Source organism: Bombus vancouverensis, chromosome 2 (assembly GCF_051014615.1).
Source record: "Bombus vancouverensis nearcticus chromosome 2, iyBomVanc1_principal, whole genome shotgun sequence".
In the NCBI taxonomy this organism is placed as follows: domain Eukaryota; kingdom Metazoa; phylum Arthropoda; class Insecta; order Hymenoptera; family Apidae; genus Bombus; species Bombus vancouverensis.
In genome coordinates this window covers 11678117-11699648 of record NC_134912.1, presented here as the reverse complement: position 1 = coordinate 11699648, position 21532 = coordinate 11678117, and the positions used below count along the sequence as shown (strand labels likewise).

Sequence of the window (21532 nt, the reverse complement as noted above, 5' to 3'; positions counted from 1 at the left end):
TGCGTCTGTGTGTCGTGAAACACCGGAATTTCGTTACAATGGAAAGAGCAAAGGAGTGGTATAGCAATCTTGGAAAAAGCTTTCCCGGCCGCACCGAGGGCTACAGATAAATAGACGCTGCTAGAGACGACGAATGCTTTCCAGCCCCGATAACGAGTTTTTACGTGTCAATAGATCGGGATTGCGTGGACAACCACATCGGTTTCCGATACAGCAGATCTTCAAGAGAGGATAAAATTTATTAAGTCACGCGGTTACGATATGTTCGATTTACGCGTAACGGAATTGAGTTGGTGGGACGCGTTGCTTACATATCAGTCTATTTGGGATTCTTATTTCATTAATTTGTAGTAGTTCATCAAGTTGGGGAATGAATCGAACGAATGACGGTATTGTTCGAATTGTGGAATTTGAGAATTTAGTTTTGATGTTTGATATTGCGTGAAGATATTTAACAAATGGGTTATTTTCTAAAAATATTCGCGTCTCTACCAGATGTTGATGTTGTCGCTAAAAAATCATAGAAACTCCTTGTAATCCTCGTCTATGCTGTATTGCCTCAACAATAACCAACTCTAAGTTGGTCTTCAAACATTTCACCTTTAAATATTCTTCCCCATTTCAGCATAGAAATTATTTGAGAAATATTGGACAATGCTTATGCTATGTTTTACACATGTTTACATGTAAAAGTTACGATACTTGATTATACGTTGTCTAACAAAAGAAACATCAGTGTCAACTAGAAACTTGTTCGATGAAATTTGTTTAGTCTGTCGTCGTCGATCCAAGGTTGAAGTTCCGCCTCTCGAAACTGGCTATCTGTTAGTGTCATCGTCTCGCGGGTGCATAGATATTTCAAGATCGTACGTTCGTAATAGAATTGAGATTGAACAGCTCGTACAAAGAGGATAAGTCTCTAGCTTCCAGGTCTACTTTAATCAGAAAATTTTCTTTCATCGAGATGCAAGTTACTTCTCTGTTGAACGGAACGATCAAAGGTGGCATGATACGCAGCAAGTATCAATCGATAAGAAAGTCGAAGCTGAAATGGGCCTGCAGCGACATGGTAAATGCATGTTTTTGGGGGAAAGTTTTGAAAATGATGTTTGTGGAAGAAATTCAAAGTGGCTGGTATCATCGTGTATGCATAGTTTTGGCAGCATGGAATTAATTATTGAATGTTAAAATTTAACTTGCCTGTTTCTTTCGTATAATATTCATTAAAAAATTTGAATAAATTAAACCACTTCTTGCTTGTATTCCCTAAATGAAATTCAGATTCAAACACCCTCCAGATACTTTCAAAAGCGGTCTGGAATATCTACGGTCCATAGGATCTCTCAAACTTCTGCTCTATGAAGCATTTCCTCTAAAACCACTGTTACCACTACTGTAACCACTTGGTGGGCACATGTACATATAATAGTATGCGCATATTCAGTGTGACTTGTGAACTTTTTCATACCAAAACTTTCTAAATTTAAAATATGCAGCTTTTTTTGTTAACATCATGCTGGAAATATTTTCTCAAGTAGATAAATACGTATGATAAATAAATATGTATGTAACAGGCAGAGATATACAATATATTGAAATGTGCATGTTTATCTAATTGTATTCATAAAAATATAAATTTGCATACACATCCGCAGTCTAATAATGGCTATAATAATCAATAATATCTATAGACTAAAATCAACATTAGAGACGAGAAGGGTTTAGAACAAAGAAGTTGCGTGTTCGCCAGCGATTATAGCAATATATCAGAGATTCAATCAAACGCACATAAAACTACAAGTACTTAGCGTCAACGAAGTTTTCACGTAAAACTTTCCGGACGATCTAATAAATTACGATTATCAAATTCTACCATCGTGTTAAAACCCTGTGAAACGAATAATTACAGCTTAAGGGGACACACGGTCGCCACACTGAAATCACATTAATTTAGTGGAAATAGGATATCCAGTGGAGAACGTCATCGAGATTCGTTCGAGTTACATTTCATATTGCGCGGAACTTTGCAATGCAAATAGCCCGGTCTCTTCCTGAATATATCCGAGATTAATCTGCCACGCGAAATAATGATCCAGAACGATATTTAATATTTGAAATACAAATTTGTATTAGCATCGTTAGTTGATCGTAATGGCCGACGTTAATAAATCGCGCGAAGAAAATCAGGGAGAAAAAGAGGAGAAAAAGGAGAGAAAGAACGAGCGATTCTCGTTGAAGCAATAATTAATTATCGTACAGGTGACTCGGCGTTATTCCTATAAAATTAACCCAATTATCGTCGCAGTCTATGTTTTCCATAAGCGACCCGTGATAATTAATCGAACATGCTGCAGGAAGAGACACGGGTCTTCTTAATTGAATTACTATAATAGGAGGATATTAATTGTCACTGAAGTGATAAATCTCGATATCTCTGCAACTGGACCGGTATCGATGATTAGGAAGGTTAAATAGTTAAAGTAACATTTTATATTAATAGGTAATTGTTTATATAATACAAATTCTCGTGAATAAGTTAGGAAAGAAAATCGCTTATGGGGTGACTTAATATTTTGGCTTCATCCCTATTCTGCTGCACCTCTGAAATTCGTTTATTCGACCAGAATACATGGTAGTCGTACGTAGATTCGTGCGTTGCTGCATTTTCGCAGAAACGTCGGCGAAGTTCGTGCCTTTTTTCATAATTCCGCTTCATAATTTACGAGCCTCGACTACCGCATTCGTAGGCATGCAGGAAACTAGAAACCGCTTTTCCTCCGCAACGGAAACTCGACTCGTGCTGTCCGCTGCTTTTTGAACACGATAAATCCTGGAATCGTTCGCCGTTTCGCAAAAATCGACATGATTCGATTCTAAAATATCGATATTACTCATAGACTTATTTATTACTTTATTTATATTTCGAAGAAAAGGAAAAGGAGGTAAAATGTATTTACAGGTAATCAATATCAATCAAATCGTATCAAATTTTATCTATATACTTATCTATGCAAATAATCGGTATGTTCAATACATAACAACATGGAATTATTTCGATCGTGCATAATTAATTACAGATTTATAACATATGAAGATATGTGATTTAAATGGAATCTCTTATAATGATATCACTCGAAAGGTTTGATTAACAAATATTCAGTTTTAATGTTGAGTGGTGATATTTGACGTTTGACTGGTTGGTTAATAAATCAAACACGTTATTGAACCATAAATCGCGCATCGCTCAATTTTCTAATCTAATAATCGCATTTCATCAGTTGATATTCAAAAGCAGGAATTATTCCCGATAATTTTTTTATTTTAAGCTGTACATTCATATAATTTCTGTTTTGCTCATCTAATGACTACGAATTAAGGTTACTCTTCGACCTAGGGAACAAATGTACACTTCCAAAACTTGCACCGGTAATATTAAATTATGGTAACGGCAATTAGTTCACGTCGAAAATTTGTCGAGTCACGGTTACACGATTCAAGTTAATATTCGCTTCTTGCTCCCAAAGTCTATTAAGGTAATCATTGATAATAGTAATCGCAATAACTGCATTCTGTTTCGCAAATGCAATTGTCGTTTCATCATTGGATAAAACATACATATTTGCCTATAATTTTGCTAACGTTAATCCTCGAATTACTTCGATTGTCGCAAGGAAATTTAAATTTTGAAAGGATAACTTGAAATTGTGTTCAAATTCGTTAAATTCTTTAGCGAGGACACGGTAGTACAGCGATTCGAAGAAAGTACTCCGCAAGTTGTTTTGAAAGATAACAGAAGGAATACCAGGACCAGTGTGCAAAGACCTAAGAAAAATTGTACTTCTAAGAAGATTGAAGGATTGGAAGGATTATTTTTCGGGCAGGTCATATATATCATTTTAGAATTCAATCACATTTATTCATACAACGTCGGTTAATGATATCGCTTCTACATAGCAAACGAATCAAAATTACCTACTATACGAGAAACGAACAGACACCCTTAGGTTACCATTGGAATTACCCGTGCATTACAATAATCTTTTTCCATTGAAAATTTAAATATAAACATGGCCGTAACCAAATAAAAATATGTCAAGGGAAATCTCGTCGCGTTTTATTCAAAGCGCAACTAAAGCCCCGTGCAACCACCTTTTCTTTCAAAAGGGCCGAATCCGTTTTAAAATACGGGTATGGCCTGGTCGAAAGAACTGTTTATTCCCGGTTCTAAATCCTGCAATTTTGCATGGAAGTTAAAGCGCCACATTTTTAACCAACGTACAGTCGCAAAGGATTTCTAAAATTTGACTTGCACAACGTTGGTGTGCAAGAGGAGTGAGAGAATCTCATCAGTTTCTATTCTAGCAACTTCCTGCTCAGTCATCTTATTATAGTAGGCTACTCGAAAAACTAGATTCTTCATCTTGGTATTAAACGTGCTACAACTCGCCGTTACAGCGATAAGAGACTATGAACTCCTGTAAATACCTCTTCTATTGAAAATTAGGTCGTTCAAAAGCTTTGTTGCACGGTTATTGCCTAGAACAATAAGGGAACCATGATCCTGAATACCTCTGCGCTAGGAGTTTACTGCTTACAGGCAATTAACGTTAAGGGATCATATGAAAGTTTCCCTTTAAACCATATTCGGGTAATTTATAAATTGATATAGTTGAGAAACTTTTAATAAAAGGAAAAAATCAAATGTATAATATCGTGCACTTTGTATCTAGAGATTAAAAAGTCAAAACTCTCTTTGAGACAGGGAATAAATTTCATTTTATAAAGCTTTTCAGAGGATCCTTTGATAACAAGGAAAGGAGATTGATAGTTATTCGTCCCATTTCGTAATTAAAACTGTTGGAGATTAAAATCCCGGAAACGAAATTCTCTTATTTTTAATATTCTTCTAAGTCGCTTAATAACTTAAAAATAAGCTTCATTGAAGAAATAATTTAATTCATGATTATCTTTCTTGAAACGATTCGTTTTCTATTTATTTCGATTAATTTTCGAAAACAACTAACATATATCATGTTTCACTCTGTTTGAAATTTTCATCCGAATCTATGAACACGAGATCTCCACATTTTAACAAGAATACAAGCAAATCATCCACGAAATAAAGAATCGCTATAGAAAACTATCTCACGTAATTACATCCTATTCATCCATATCACAACCTTCGTCAATTTTCATCTTATCCGTTTCATTCGCTTCTTTTTCCCATCGAAGTTCTCATATTTCGAGCTCGAACATTAACGAAATAACGCGGAAAGAAAATGAAGGACGAACCGCGAATTCTGGCAGCAAAGTTTCCCGTTTCCGTAGATCGAAGAAAGGCTCGCTGAGTTTTGATGGCTCCAGGTTTTCGGGGGCCGGTTCAGTGATCTTATTCACGAGGCACGCTTCCAGATACTCGACCGACGGTATTCGAAGTAGACTTGAAACTTGCTTACCAACGGCATAGGACGCCAAGTGTCTGCCGGATACAGTTTCGAGCATCTACTCACGTTATAGACTGTTGAAATTTATGATCGACGGATGAGCTTAAACTCTCTCATTGCAGATTCTTCGTTAATTGAACGAATATCAGGCACCTCGCTCTCTCTCTCTCTCTCGCTCTCTCTCTCTCTCTCTCGCTCATTCTCTCTCTCTCTCTCTCTCTCTCTATCTATCTATCTATCTATCTATCTATCTATCTATCTATCTATCTATCTATCTATCTATCTATCTATCTATCTATCTATCTCTCCAACTTTGTGCACTGGTATCATATATTGCCGCGTATTTCGTAGGGAATTTCATCGATGCAACGACGTCCCCACCGCAATATACTTCGATCGAGAACGCATTACGCGTAATATCCACCTGCTGCCAGTGAAAATATTTAAACGTTGCAATATCGCCAGCACAGTACGCGCAAGATACCGTAAAGCCCTTCCCTTTTGTCGATAAATTGAAGTTGATGACGATTATTGAAACGGATAATGAACAGCCATTGACAGACGTTTGTCGCTGTTTTGGTGTCGCACCGATAGGAATTGGACGGCGTAAACGCTGATTGTTCTCGCGGAATTAATTGGCAAATTGTGATTTTATCTATAGAGATTTTTGCAGACTTTCATTCCGGGATGTCGAGGAGATAGACAAATATTTACAGAATTTTGTTTTTCCCGTGTACACAGAGACTGTTATTGCGAGATTTTACAGCAAAAATTGGAAATCATAGAGGAACGGAGTAAACAGAGTGTTTTGCGTTTGTGACAGGTTGGTGAATTGCATTGAGATGCTGATATTCTCAGGATGTATGACGTCATAATATAATCTTTTATACATGTTCACATAGTGAACGACAGTCTCGCTTTAAATTTAAATATTAAAATTAGAGTGAAAATAAAGCTTCGATACAAAGACGTAAAACCTGAATTTGTTGAATCTTTTAAACCACATCATGCATTCAAAATTCTAAGGCCAATGGCTAAAAGAAGGCCAATGGCAGAAAGGATATCGCAAAACTACATATATTTACATACACCTAGCCAATGTAAAACCGTGGATTGTGTTCAATCAGACGATCTCGGAAACAAATCTCCGTCGTATATTTCATACAAAACGTTTTCATCGACGTAACGTATTTCGAGTGTACCACGAAAACACATTTCTCCTTTGAGGGAAAGTCGTAGAACCAATCAATCGGGTACCTTTGAAAACCGAGTTCTATCTTTATGGATACCACGAGATACAGAAAAGCACGATCTTCTTGATAAATAAATACTCCTAACAAAGAAGATTTACGTCTCGACAAAACGGATGTATCTCACCGGAAAATTACTTGTAGCACAACAGCCAACATCCGAGTTATTGCATCGTAGAAACGCATAACTGTGAAAGCTATCCAGCTTAGCTCCGGCGTGCAACTCGGCCGAGCACGCCGAAAGCTTTTTGCCACGGCTTTATTAATAGCCCCGATTTTTCATGCTTTTTCCTCATCTCGTTCTGTCCCGTCCCCGCCTCGCTGACAGTTTCTCGCGCGAGTCGCGCGACACGCGCTAAAATATTTCAGCGCCGTTGCAGCTGAACCTTTCCGACGTGTAGCAAGTGCATTAATAAGGACGCTCGCCGTCTAGCCAGCTCCGTTATCCTTCGCCTGTGTTTTTACACCCGGTTTTACGCGTTACGTCCTCCACCTGTAAACTCAATTAGCGACATAATTAACGATACAAGCGGCGAACGTCCTTCGAGATTGCCTCCAGGATGATAAAATGCCTGTCGATTACGTGATGCTTGTGGCTAATTGTCATTGAAATTAAGATCTAAGTATGTTTGTAGGAGGTATTATTACTGTGGTTATTTGCATATATGAAAAAACGCGCAATCAGTTTTTCACTGCTAAAGATACTGAGAAGTATGTCTGTAGAAATATCAATTTTTGTGAGGGAAGGAATAGTACAAAGGAAGAAGAAGAATGATATGGAAGAGAGAAAAGTATGCAAGTAAGAAGATTTAAAGTAAAGAAAGAAGGGAGGATAGGGAGGCAAGCAAACCGGAAAACGCGTTTAGAAATTATTGAAAACTTGTTTAGAAGCAAAGATAATAATGTACGATACCTTTCAAAATCATGAAACTTCTGTCACTGTCGTAAATCCAGAAACGCTACGCACGTCTGACCAATATCTTTCTACTCTACTTATTCAAGAGCGTTATCTGGACATCGGCGAAGAAAACGCCTTCCAGTGTACCATACTCAACGGCTTCGTAGCAATGACATCTGACAAGCTATTCGCGTAAACCGACCAAGAAGCTCATTTACAGCTTTCTCTCATTACCACGATTCCTTGTGTCTCGTATAGCGTACGATGGCTTTCAGCTGCTTAGATGGAGCCCGCCAATTTCCGGTCGCAAGGTGCTGCTGCACCATGACGGAAAAATATCGCGCGTATTCAGCGTCTTTCTAAGGTGGTTAACCAAAAGGAGGGTCACGTATTACGACGACAGGCAAAAAGAGGAGCGGAGGGAAAAAAAAGGGAAAGAACCGATCGTAGAGCGCGGCGAAAAAGGCTCGTTCAGCAACGGCGAATTCCTTTTCCCCCACCCCTATTTTTCATCGACTTCTTTCTCTTCTGTCTTTCTTCTTTCATGGCACTTCAGCTTCTCGAAGAACCCTTACGCGCTATGAACACTCGAACTGGCCGGTAAAGTCGCTTAATTGACATTCTTCTTTCCCCTTTGCGCACCGGTTATGACGACAACCGGCTATATTTCTGAGCTCCTCTCGCATTGTAATGAAAAGCTCCGCTTTCGTGCACATGACGGTTTGAAGAAGAGAAGAGGAAGCTGCGAAAGAAGAAGGATACACGGGCGGAGAACACTCAGACGATTTTTAAGGGAGTACTGAACACACAGGGGTCTCGAATGTGCTTGGTCTTTATTCGGCTTTGAGTCGCGGCAAGTCGGATTCTTTTGAAATGGCGACTGATGAACGGGAACGCGTGAAACACCGTTCTTAATTGAAGAATACACGGGTGAGGGATTGAAGTACGTGGAGGAAAATGAACGTGTAAAAAGATTCTGTCTTTAAGTAATTCTATTGTTTAGTATTTACGTGTTCTTGTTTGAACTTGTATGATAAAAGGTATTCGGAATGTAGTTGTTGAAACAGTATATTTTTATGAGTTCTCTAGGTTTTACTATTGACTCTCTTATAGTTAATATTGAATTTTTACTAGATTTTATTTTTAACCGGTTAATGGAAATTTTTTATTTTATTAAGGAAATATACTCGATGCCAACTGATTTCTGCTGCTTGCATTGTCGAAGTAGAAATAAAATGAAATACCGCAACGCCTTTCATCAAGAGTACACAAAAAAGACATCTTTTTTCTAAGAGAAAAATTCTGCATTTCGAAATCCTACGAACGATGATACACTGTTATCATCGCGCTGACGCAGAAAACTACGAAAGTGTAAAGCTCCCGTCGCTCTAACGAAACGTCAATTATGTCGCGTGCATATGAACGTCTTTAAATTGTTTCCGCGAAAAGTACGTTTATCCTTTCGACGATAAAGCGTAAAGTCAAATTACTAGAACGCTGTCCTTTACGTTATGTTAGTGTTCTTTTCCGTGACAACGAACCATGGGCCTAGATATTGAACTGTCTACCCAGGTATTTTTTCGTGAAACCACTCGGTCGCTTAGTCATCACGAACGACGTACGTGCTTCGTCGCCAGAGGATATAATATATGTACGTGTACATATATACGGCTCGCTTGATTTTCGTCTCGTTACACGTTTCTCTTTTGCTCGAGCTTCGAAATAAGAGATGGAAGAAAGCGCTTCTTTCTCGAGAAGCTTGCACAGTGGCGGTGTAAATTGATGTTCTGACAATACGTTTGTTATTCTGTTCTTTTCTCTTCTCTCTTTTCTGTTCTCTGTTATGACTCGGCGTGAAAGCGTTTCTTTTCTTTTTTCTGCTGGAAAGTAACTTTTGATGGTGGAAAAGAAAAAGAAGATGGAATGATAGGAACTGAATTTTATAGACAAATTTTATTGCTCGAGTTACCCAAGTAAGTTAGAAGGTTTGGCATAGGAGAAGAATAGAAAAATTAATGGAATCGAAGATATTTAAATAGAGAATGAGTAGTGTACCTAGAAAAATAAGTCGAAAGAAGGTACTTAAAAACACGATAAACAGAATGGAAAGAATGGTGCGTAAAAAGATCTCTACATAATCGAAAGATTTGGAAGTTACGTGAAAAAGTAAAAAATTAAAAGCTTGCAAGAGTTTAAAATCATCAGCGCAAGGGCAATGTTTAAAAGAATACTAACAACAACAGTAGAAAATAAAAAAATTGAAAGTATCGCTGATAAAAGAAGCTCCTAAACAAGAACCACAAGAATGTCCAAAAATATAATACCAGAGCGTTATAGGAATGAGGAAGCACGGAGGAAGAACAGAGAACCATAAAGGTTGACATAAAGTAGCACAAATAGTAGAATACGCGTAATACGGACATCGAGGAAAATGGAAAAATAGAGGAAGACCGACGCGAGGGTGAAAAATAGCAGACTACAAGCACGAAGAATCATAATGATGAAGAAACATAGGTACGGCAATAAACGGTAGCAAAAACAGAAGAATAGCTGGCAACGGTTTCCAAAAATGAAGGAGCACAGACGGTTAAGCGGTGATAGGGAAGAAATAGCGGATCAGAGGAAAAGTTGAGAAAGGCAAGGAAGCGAGGAGTATAAGGGGAGGAACTAATCAGAATGGTTATTCAAAAATCTTGACGATGGAAAACGCCTGGCCGCGAGCGTTCTGCGTGGTACGGTCGGACGATCATCGGGAGAAAATGCGAAGCAGCCGCGGAAAAAAAATCCGACACAAAGAGAATACGGGAATGCGTGAACCCACCCGCTTCAACGTACCATTGTCTCGAATTCTAAAGCGGCTATGTATCCGCGATTTTCATGGCTGCCTTGATTTCCACGGAGCCTATTCGGCGATGATTTGACCTCTTGCCCATTCACTCCCTTGTATCGCCATATGTACAACACGTATCACTCGTTAAACTACTCGCCTTTCTTTTTTGTACAGCAGCGTTTTTGAATATAGATTTTTGTTTGATTAAATATTTCAGTACGATTGCTATATTTCTTCCATACTTCGCATGTATTGCACATTTGTATGTTTTATATTTTATAAAGGCTGTTCGATTGCCTGATGTAAATATCTTCCTTCGTGTTTGTATTCAAGGAATACATATGTACGTGGAGTGAGAGAATCGGTTCTAATTTAGATTGTAGTTTGTATCGCTGAGTCATAATGACATCACACGGTCCATAACAATTTAGATTAAATTACTGTTAATTTTAGAGTATTTAATATTACTTGGTATTTTATATTTGATTACCTGCGAGTTCTAATGACACAAACTGAAAGCATCGAGCATCAACTCTCATTTTATCAATCGCGTAACTGCAAATCCTAATATAGAATCCCTTATCCAAACTAAAACGCAAGCGGTGCAATATAAAGCGCATAAAAATCCAATTTCACCCGTACGAAGAATGTATTCCCTCGGTAAAAATCCGAGTTATTTGCCATGATATCGCACGGGTACACTGAGGAGGTAAGAATTTCCAGACAGAAATCGAAAGGCTCTGATATCTTGGAATCTGACTATATACTTTATTGCCAGAAACGTCAAAAATAGCCAGCAGATATAGGAATTCCAGCTCGACTTTGGTATTTCAGGCAGAAAACGGGAGTATGCTCGAGGCTAGTCGGCTCGCCGACGGTTTCACTGAAACTTCATCAACGTTGTCCCATTTAAAAGCGTCTTCGCGGCCAAGCAAACCGAGGAAGGCAGAGAGATATCGGGATCCGCGTATCTCGATAAATCGTTCCGCAGAACGCAAACTTCGCGGCAGTCAATCTCGTAAGAGCCATGGTTCTCGAACACCGCCTTCGGGGCTATGGTTATTAATTACACGATCTGGCTGCTCGTTAATTGAAGACAAACTTCCTCCGCGGGCAAAAACAAGTAGACAATTAAGAGAAATACCGGAGCGTTGGCGACGGTCGTAGTCAGCGGATCTTCGATACCGTCTGCCCTCTCGAGCCAGTTCTAATTATTAACGACCGCAATTACTACGGTGTTTCCTGTGATAATATCTTTCAGCCCTGTTGTAACTTCGTACGCGGGGAGTCAGGGAGCTATCACGTATCAAGAGACAATGGGAGTATGTATCTAGGAATCTAATATGGTTCATCGAGTGACGATATAGCGGTAATTTTGGTGACTGTGCTATAGAGACGTTGATATACTTGGAGGAATGTATTGGTAATGATAGATAAAAGATTTTCATGTTTAGAGTAATTGCTTTTAAGAGTAAAACAATTCTTTAAATATCTAAGGATACCAAGCATTGTATATGTACAATTTTATATCTCAATTGATATCATTGGTGTGGTACAAAAGTTTAGATTCCATTGCTTAATTCTTTCTGAATTTCTTTATAACGAGGTAAAAATAATTTTGAGAAAGTTAATCTGATGTTCAGTTATTGTTGCCAAAATATACCGAGCGTAATGTGTTGTTTTTCCAACTATCTGTGTAAATGCATGTCGTTTTAGTTTGCCTGGTATCAAAGTGCAGAACTCGAGGAAGCTTCAACAAGCCTTTTATATGCTTTTTTGCGCAGCTTTATTTTCTAGGTTATATGAGGTGTAAATAAGTTGCAGCTATAAAGTTTATGATGATATATCAGGAGTTAGATGAGATTCAATCTTGATACGTGCTATCAAGAGTCTCAGCGAAAGTAAGCCAGGAGTATATTCCTTGCAGATGTTCTTATCAGTTTTTGTCGCGCTCGATTCTAAAGATATGAACTAAAAAGAAACTATGTTAAGCTAAAAAGGAAATAAAACGACTGTCAACTTGCAAATTACATGGATATCTCTAAGACCATTTTTATCAAAAATATCTTTGTTACTTCTAACAAATTTTATTTAACCTTTAAGTTAGTTATTTATCATTTATTTGCTCTATTCTACTGCACGACTATAAATTCTACTAAGGATTTTAATTTCAAAAACTATTAAAATACAAGTTTTTGCACTCGTTTTATAAATTGTCTCAGCAATGCTTAAAAGGTACACGAGCTTTTCTTGAAATAACGAACAGAGATATCGCGATTTTAAGGGAACTTTCCTTCAGAAGAGAACAAACATCTACGTAAGAATGGCTTCTTATTGGATGAAACCGAAGAATCGTAGAACAGCAGAATTTCGCTATCGCATCCATAAAATATCGTATTAGTCGTGCACATTTTCAAACGTCCCACGCAGAAGCTCGGTTTTATTTCGAAACCAAAGACACGTTGCCCGAAAGGATAACGTTTATCTAGCCACTTAACCGTCTTGTGCGGGACCTTAAGCGTTTTCCAATGCATAGCTGCGAGCTAAACGAGACGTATCCTTCCAATCCTTTAACCCTATTTCGATCCACGCCCGCAAAAAGTCTGTCGATGATCGAATCGGAGCGACCGTCGATCCTCCATTTGTCTTCCACTAAACATATTCTCGTGTTTCATTAGCATAATTATACAAAAAATTGATGAAAATTGATAGACCACAGCGGTTGATCGAATTGAGCGCGTATTCTACCGAGAGACGCGTTTTCTTAGACCCTTGTTGGCATTTTTTAATAAAAAGTCGATTGTACATATTTTTGAAATTATGCTTTTCGAAAAACTCTGCTCTACTTTTCCAAAATTGTATAATAGGATACCCCTTTAAATAGTGATTTTCGCTAGTTCGAGTTCGTAACGCTAATAAGATAAAAAGATTCTAATGAAATTGTGATGGGAAGCTATGAGTGATAGAAAACAAGTGGATGAACAAGCTCGAATTATACTTCGAATTTTAACGGTGCACTATGAAATTTTGCATTCGTGGACAGCCACTTTCCGATGCTCTTTCTCGAGCTTCCGCCGGTGAAAATAATTCATCGTGACCCGGTACCCTTGCTCGAATGTAATGGAATAAAAATACGATATCTTGTCGTATAAAAGCGAGAGAGAATTTTTCAACCGCTTTTCTACAGTTGCCAAAAAGAATTACAAATAAGTTGGTCAGCGGGAAAATGGTAGAAAAGGATTAATTCAATTGAAGTTTGAAAATGAATCGTTCATTAGTCACCTTGGAACTTCACTTAACATAGTTCCAAGCTGGAACTACGTGCTTTACCTTTGCTTCTTACACGAAGAATGATTTTCGTATGAGAGTTTGTCGTTCGCCGGAAATGGGTTTGTTCAACGAAGAATAGAACAAATAAACGTGACAGTGAACAGCTCCAAAATTATGTACATTTTTTACTGAAACAAACAAGCGATAACTCTACTAATGATTTATCGGTGTAGGTGGAACGAAAACAAAGACGACAACAAAATCTAAATGAAACGTTTCGTTAAATAAAACAGGAAAGCTTGGACCAACGATTTTCCGACACTTCGGTTTTTCACGAATCTAAAGACTTCTCTGTTCTAATCAAATATTTTATGCTCTCTATAGTTTATGGAAAAACATAAACTTCCTCGAGTCAAATCAATAAAAAAAGTTTCTTTTATTAAAATTTAATCTTTCCAGAGCTTTCTGTCGAATTTTACAAATATATGTTTTGTTAATCAAGATGAAATTGGAAATTATATTTTTATATTTTACATCATTCAAAATTATTTAAACTCGAAACGTTGGAATAAAATAACGATAATATTCATTGAAGAAACGTTTGGAAATGTTTTATTTGTGAAAGGAATAAAAATCGTAATAAAAAATTTTACTTCGAAGTTACACAAAGGCAAATGATATAGCAGGAATGTCCATGATGGAATATGTTCGCGATTAGTTATCCGGAATTTTCCGCCGAGTTTCACAAAGCTTTGTGGCATTGGAATTTTCTACAAATGAATGAAGCAGGTGAAGCATTCTAAAACGTACAATCAGATAAAATTCTGATAGACTCCCTGGGACAATTCCCATGAATTCGAGAAAATGAAACTGTGCATAAACTTCCTATAAAATTTAAATTCAAAAATTAAATTTGCCGGATAAAATCTACCTGTCATGAACTACAACGAGCATTAACGCGATGAAATAGAGAAATGTTCAAAAGAAATAACAGCAATATCTATGAATATCGAATGATCGACGTATAAAAGGCGAATACAAGACTTACAAAAGGAAAAGCGAGAGAAATAGAAATACGGTAAAATTTTGTTTATCTTGAGAGAAATTTCTATAAGTAGAATCAATGGTAACGGTAATTGCATTCGGGAAACCTTTTAAATAAACTGGTTCTTGCGGTGGTATCGCGTCGCTTTTGTGCCCATTGATAAGTTAGAAAGTTTGTAAGGAAGTCGTTGCAAAGCATGCTGTCTGTAACAGAAATTCATCGAGGCAGTTCCTTTCAAAATTCACTACAATTCTATCGCAAATTCCAAACGCAAGTAAATTGCGCGAGTTATGGAAAATTAAAAGCTATTGACTTTATTCCGATGACTAATACGTGCATAAAGAAACTTTCTCAATCTCTTTCATCTTTAATTTGCTTATTTCAATTTTATTCGTAATTACCTGATATTTATTTTCAATATACACTAAATTTTCTTCGGACAGTTATTGTATTCGCTTGAAAATTGGAAAACGTTACAAACCTATTATATCGTAGTAGGTCATTTAGTTTGATATCTTATACTATACGTTAACAATTTTGTTTAAAACGGATGTAGATTAAAATTCGTAATTTACCACCAAAATTCTCAAAATTTCAAAATTATTATAATTTGAAATGAAAAATGGCATGTGTCCTGGAATTTTTCAGCAGGTATGTATACCTAATTTAAATTTTGAATATTCTGTGCCATGATTTTTATCGAACTATCCATTGTGACTAAAACATGATCATCTGCTTCAAGCCGATTCGAGTTCGATAAAAGCCTGGCTCTTGTTTCCACAATAAAAATGAAGATTTTTCCGTCTCTACGTCGCAGTAACTTCGGCATCAGCTATACGGCGATACGAGTGTGTTCTTCCTCTATAAAAAGGGCCGTAAAAGTACGGACAGCGGTTCACCGAGCAAGACAATTTCGAAAAGCGCAGGTAATGGCGCCTACCGGGCGCCATTCACGATTTACACAGTCCTTGAAGCAGGTTTTGCCGCCCTGGAGTGCCGCTTTCTTTCGTCCGCAGAAATCTCGACATCTTTCTTGGACAGGTCGCTACGTCTTTCAACGTGGCTTCAAAAGAAATCTTATCTGTGCTGAGTTCTGCGACAGTATCTGGCAACATTATAGAGTGGTATATTGGTCGGATTTGCGCAAGGTTGAGACGCAAAGTGCATGAGGAAATTAAGGGAACGATACGAGACGGGCTAGCGATAAGCTTGTAAAGGACGATGGAAATTTTATGGGCTCTCTTATTTGTCTTCTGATTATTTTTTAAAATATATTTTATATATACGTACGTAATAAAGTACGATAAGCTGCTTGATCCATTTAATTTGTTTCTAAGTGCTCTGCAGTGTTAAAGGAAATGATAAGTTCAAGTAATGATACATTCAAAGATGATAGACATCTCTTATATTTTTATTTATGAGCATCTCTTATATTTTATTTAAGACCAATTGTCTGGATAAATATTATTTTGACTTTATATTTAATAAGTAGGAGTACTTGACCTTGAAAAGGAAGAACTCATTCTGAATTTGGAATAATCGCAGCCTGAAGGAAATATTACGCGGATCTCTGCTCTTCTACAAACTAGAGCTACAAACTCTCGCGTAATTACCTAATTTCCATCAAGCATTTTCCACAATTCAACAAAGAAAGCCCATCAAAGTTTTAGTTACATTTACCTTCCGAATTCGTTCCAGTATGCCCCGTGTCTCTTTATTTTAACCAAGAACAAAATGACACAGAGGTTGTCTCTTCCATTAAAGAAAATGATAGAAAACGTTTCGTTGACGAACATGTAGAGATGCACATAGGTAAAAGGTTACCTGCAAACACGGCCATGCAGTAAATTGCGGCCGCAATTGCGCGTTCTCGTTTCGTCTATGTTTCATCAGATTCGAGAATCGTTCCAGCTTGGAGATTCCAAGAACAACGTCGATTGCGTGTCTCAGATGAACGACATTCCTGAGATCGAACTTTATCATCGCGATATTTTACTTGCCGATTTTGCTATCAATGTGATCTTAACATTCAACTGATATTGTTAGCTTAGAAATTAAAATATTTAATTTTAGATCATTTAATTCTATTTAGTGACTACATTTCGTAACAAAGATAATTTTCATCATATGAAATACAGAATACCAAATAAGATTTATGTGTCCCGAAGTTAAATACATTGGTCGAAATTTGTATGTACCTAACTATATCAATTGAGCATTAAATCCAATGAAATCATTAGAGGCTATTCTCGTAATTGCTAGAAGGATACTAAATCAAAGGGAGAAGACGCTGAAGAGTGCACAATCACCGCTGCGTTGTTACCGGTAATCGTGGGGAAGACAGAGGCTCTTCAAACAGGACACGTCCTCGAAGATGGAATCGAGCGAGTTTGGAACAAGAGATGTTGTTCCATTGTGCTCGCGTTCGCGGAGTTAAATTGTTTGTGACTTGTAATTCGTATAGAAATTGGTTGATAGTTTTATCAAAACGTTATTGAACAGATGATGATATTTTTCAAAATCAACCAATCACTTTATACCAATTGGATATATATTAAAAACTACCAGACGAAACTGACCAATTCGTAATTTTTCATAGAAAGTTTACGGATTTACAACGATGAATCCTTAGCGATTAAGTCAATTTTTCATAAAGTGCATGAAAAGAAATTTGTTTTCCTCGTTTCATAACATATTTTCTAATAAATCTTCCACTTTTATCTTTTTTCGCCACCCACTTCGCGTCTCAATCGTCAGTATTTCCAATATTAAATATTCCGCCAATTAATTCATCTCTACATCGTCAAAAGTATCCCAGCCATAGCGTCGAATTAACATCACTATCACGAGCTACTTAAATCGTATATTCAAATTTAGAGGAGGATTCGTTCCAATTTACACTTAACTACCCTCGTCACGCACGCCAACGATGTATACACGCGTTACGTTACCACATATAGCAACGTTAAAACTATACCTAGCTACTACAACCAATGGAACATCGTTTCTCGTTGGTTAGAGTTTCCTGGACACACGAAACTCTCCAATCCACTGTATCGTGGTGAGGGAGACATTGTAACCACCGAACCTATCCTCTGTTCGCTGGATAAAACAAGAGTTTCGTAGTGCTAATTTAGTGCAGGTGTTACCAAACGGATGTGACGCGTAGCCTTCGCGAAGTGTCCATCGGGACGGCGGATTTACGCTGGAAATGGCTGCTCGATCATCCGTCTATCCACGGAAATTACATTCCCGGATATCGGATCATTTTTGCGTTGAACGATAACGTTCCGTTGTTTATTCATTGCTGTAGAGTACCGCAAAGGTCGCTTTTAGTCGGCTTATATTTCGTTGAAGGCAAACGAGTAGGGACCATTGAAAACTTTCACTCGGTGAATAGAATGAATGGAATAATGATGCAAGTTTCTCAAATGTGCAACTAATCTAAAATATTTCACAAAATGATAATGAGAAAAGCATGACAAAATGAGAGAAGATGGACTGTGATGAAATTGAAATTATAAATAGAGAATTAAATTTAATTCGTAATAAAATTTCACGATTCAACATAATACACAGAAAGGTTTCAAGAAAATCATAATTTTCGAGACAGTTCTATCTTTCTATGAAACTCGTTTCCTCCTTAACAGTTTAACTGGCAGAGACATTTCGAAAGACTTGATGCTTTAATTAAAACTCAATAACTCCTGTACTTGGAAGAAACCGAGTGGGCATTCGCGATACTCAGCCAATTTACTCGTTTTCTCAAAACGACCCTGTCTTTCCGAGCTAAATTAATGAAAATTGTTGTGTCGCGTCGCCCGTCGTGGGAAACGTTCTAATTCCACAATCGTTATTTGAGGGATTTTTCGAGGCTTCCGCGTCGAATTAAGTGGACTTGTCCGAGAGATTCTCCGACCAATTTACGCTTAGAAAGACCTCTCTCTTTATTTCGAAAAGTAACAATCGCGTAGCCGATACCCGTCTTAAAAATCCTATTTAGAACGAACCACAACGACGTCTTTCGTTATGTATTTTTCTTTTTTGCTTTTCTCTTTTTTTTTTTTAACCAAGATACCGAGATAGCAGTTTTTCTGATTTAGAAAAGTCACTTTTCGCGTTATCGAAGAGGACGAGGGAGGAATGGAAGAGTAATCGAATGGAACGCGAGGATTCTAGATGTCTCGAATTCGAGCTTACAAGCATCGAGCATCGTTGGCTTTGTGCATTCCTGACCGGTGGATGTGATTAAATATCGATCGGCTGCTATGTCAGGAGAATAAGACTGGCCGTGTAAATAATTTCGCTGAAAGTGCTTCATATCGTAGGCATAATTGAAACGCGTCCAGCCACGGTAGAGAATAAATGGAAAATAAAACGCGGAAAACAAAAGGAAGAATAAAAAGAGACGCAATCAAAGTAACGAGGAAAGAGAAATATATTACCAGGGACTGAGAAAAAATTCACATCAACACCGTGAACGAACGTAATGATAAATGAATACGTTCTTTAAGTTTCGATCAATATACGCTAAGAATAATTGATAATTCGATATCGGTTAATCGATACCAGGGACGATGCTCACCGTAGCTGATACACAGTCTGGGAAACGATCGACTCTCCGTTGATATATTGCACACCGGCTATTTTTTACAGAGACACGCCAACATGTAAAATCGTGCCGTTGGATAAGGCAAAACAGTCACGTTTCCACGGCGAACGAAACAAGCGGTCCAAAGTAATTAAACTATATCCTCGATCGTCGCCGCTCTGGCTATGACAGCTTCCGATTGAGCATTTTGCTAAATTCAATAAAACTTTTGCTTCTTCGTGCACACGGAATCAACTCTATTGATACGCGTTCGTTTTCTTCCTGTCTCAACCTCGTATTCTCTTTTGTGCTCGCTCGGATCGTTCTCGCGCTAGCTTTCAATAACGCGACAATAAAACCATCTGGTTCCCGTAAAAATCGCTGCGATAGCGCGGAGGCACGCAGGAAGGTGTACGACGAATTTTTCTCAAGGTTTTGGAAAGCACATATACAACTTTGATTTAAGGGAATTAATGGAGATTGATGACAGCAATTTTCATTTTCGAGCGGATTACACAGAAACATAAAATGTTTTTGACATGACGAGATGTCAGTGTGGTCAGATAAAGAAATTTGTTTTTGAAATAGACCTCTTTGAGTTTTACTACAATTCTATATATTCAAAGTTATATCGATGAAGGATAAAATTGACCGCATTATCGGTACAGTAATTTCTACTTTTATAAAATTTCAGACCATTCAATGAAATGAAAATGTGACCATAATTAAATAGCACTTCGAAAAATTACATGAAAGTATTTAATACAGAAGAAATTTCTTTACTCGTCGAAGGATAATTATAGAAAATTGTTCCTACTGAGAATTCACTTCTGAAATAAAATGTCTAATCGATTCTGTACGCAAGTACGTTCGGTTAGATAGAAACTGCGGAGGATCTTATCTTCGCAGGAACCTTTCTATGTCGAAGAAATAAGTTTTCCTTTTGCTCGCCACGAGATTTCGTCGGCCTTTTACATTTACGATTGTGGGACGGAACCGGTCAGCCGTGCCGATTGTGCAGATCGTAGCTCCCGATATTCACGAATGAAAAGCCGGGATTTCGCGGTACCACAGCGAAAGAAGTAGAAAGTGGGCGGAATAAGGGTAACGGCAGCGATAAGTGGGATAAAAGAAAAAGGAAATTCCTGATAAACTGTACGGGGAAACTAATCCTGACGGCAAACATTTTGAGATATTACAATTAGAATGGTTGCTTTCGTGTTTCATCTTACGATTGATTGAGATTGCAGGCGTTTAATTAATTAACACTATAATCGTAATTTCAGTGCTATCTCGATGACATAGATGTTAATTTAACAAAGTTCTTGTTTCAACCTTTTGATGTAACACAGTACAGATGCATTTATAATTAAAAAAAATTAGATTTATCAAATATATATAAAATTACAGGTCTAGTTTTTTTTCAAAATGACGATAATATACCTCTTTTCTTTTTTATTTGCATAAAATGATTATTACAGGGGAAATGGAACTTACAGCATCAACGATAAACACGTTAAGACAGATCGGCATTATACATGGACGTTAAACCGTGTTTAATATATGCAAATGCACGTTACCGTAACTTGTCCGTATCTAGGAATTAGTGGAATTTAGTTTGAGCAAACTTCCTGAATACTGATTGGCAATGGTTGAGTTGTAAAGATCGACCTACATTCCCAAAGATTGACCTTTATTCGCATCTATCTCGAGAGACCCGATAGAAGAACATCCGTCTACAGCTTTCGTACAAAAATTTATCATAATCCTTATAAATTCAGATATTTCTAATAATATTGTCAACTTCGACCGATATAAACTCTGTACGTAAAATACATAGAATACACGATTACAATCGATACTCTCTTATTAAAACTACTATTCTCTGTTTTAGGTGACAGTCAGGGACGATGGAAGGCCATCTTTGTCCTCGACGACCCGCGTCGTGATCGCGGTGGCAGACATAAACGACCACGGTCCAGAATTCGAGCAAAAGTTCTACACCGTTCAGATCCCAGCATCACCATCTACCGACAAACCACTGTTCCAGGTAAGCTACCACCTCCGGAATTACCCTAAAATCGATCTTCGTAATTCTATCCGACCTTCTAGTTGAGAATTAGGAACTGGCATCGCACCATTTTCTCCGAGTCTCGATGTAATCGAAGAAACAGACGGTCGTCTGTATTCTGTCCCGTTTCGTT

The 21532-nt window shown here is 37.5% G+C and overlaps 1 protein-coding gene across 7 annotated transcripts in view; it reads left to right on the top strand.

Moving 5' to 3' along the window:
* kug (FAT atypical cadherin kugelei) overlaps window positions 1-21532 on the top strand; it is a 500026-nt gene that overhangs the window by 450073 nt on the left and 28421 nt on the right. For all 7 annotated transcript variants that reach the window (XM_033345501.2, XM_033345500.2, XM_033345498.2 and 4 more), the window contains one exon: window positions 21223-21378. In XM_033345501.2, coding sequence (XP_033201392.1) covers window positions 21223-21378 — 156 coding nt within the window. The remainder of the gene's footprint in view (window positions 1-21222; window positions 21379-21532) is intronic.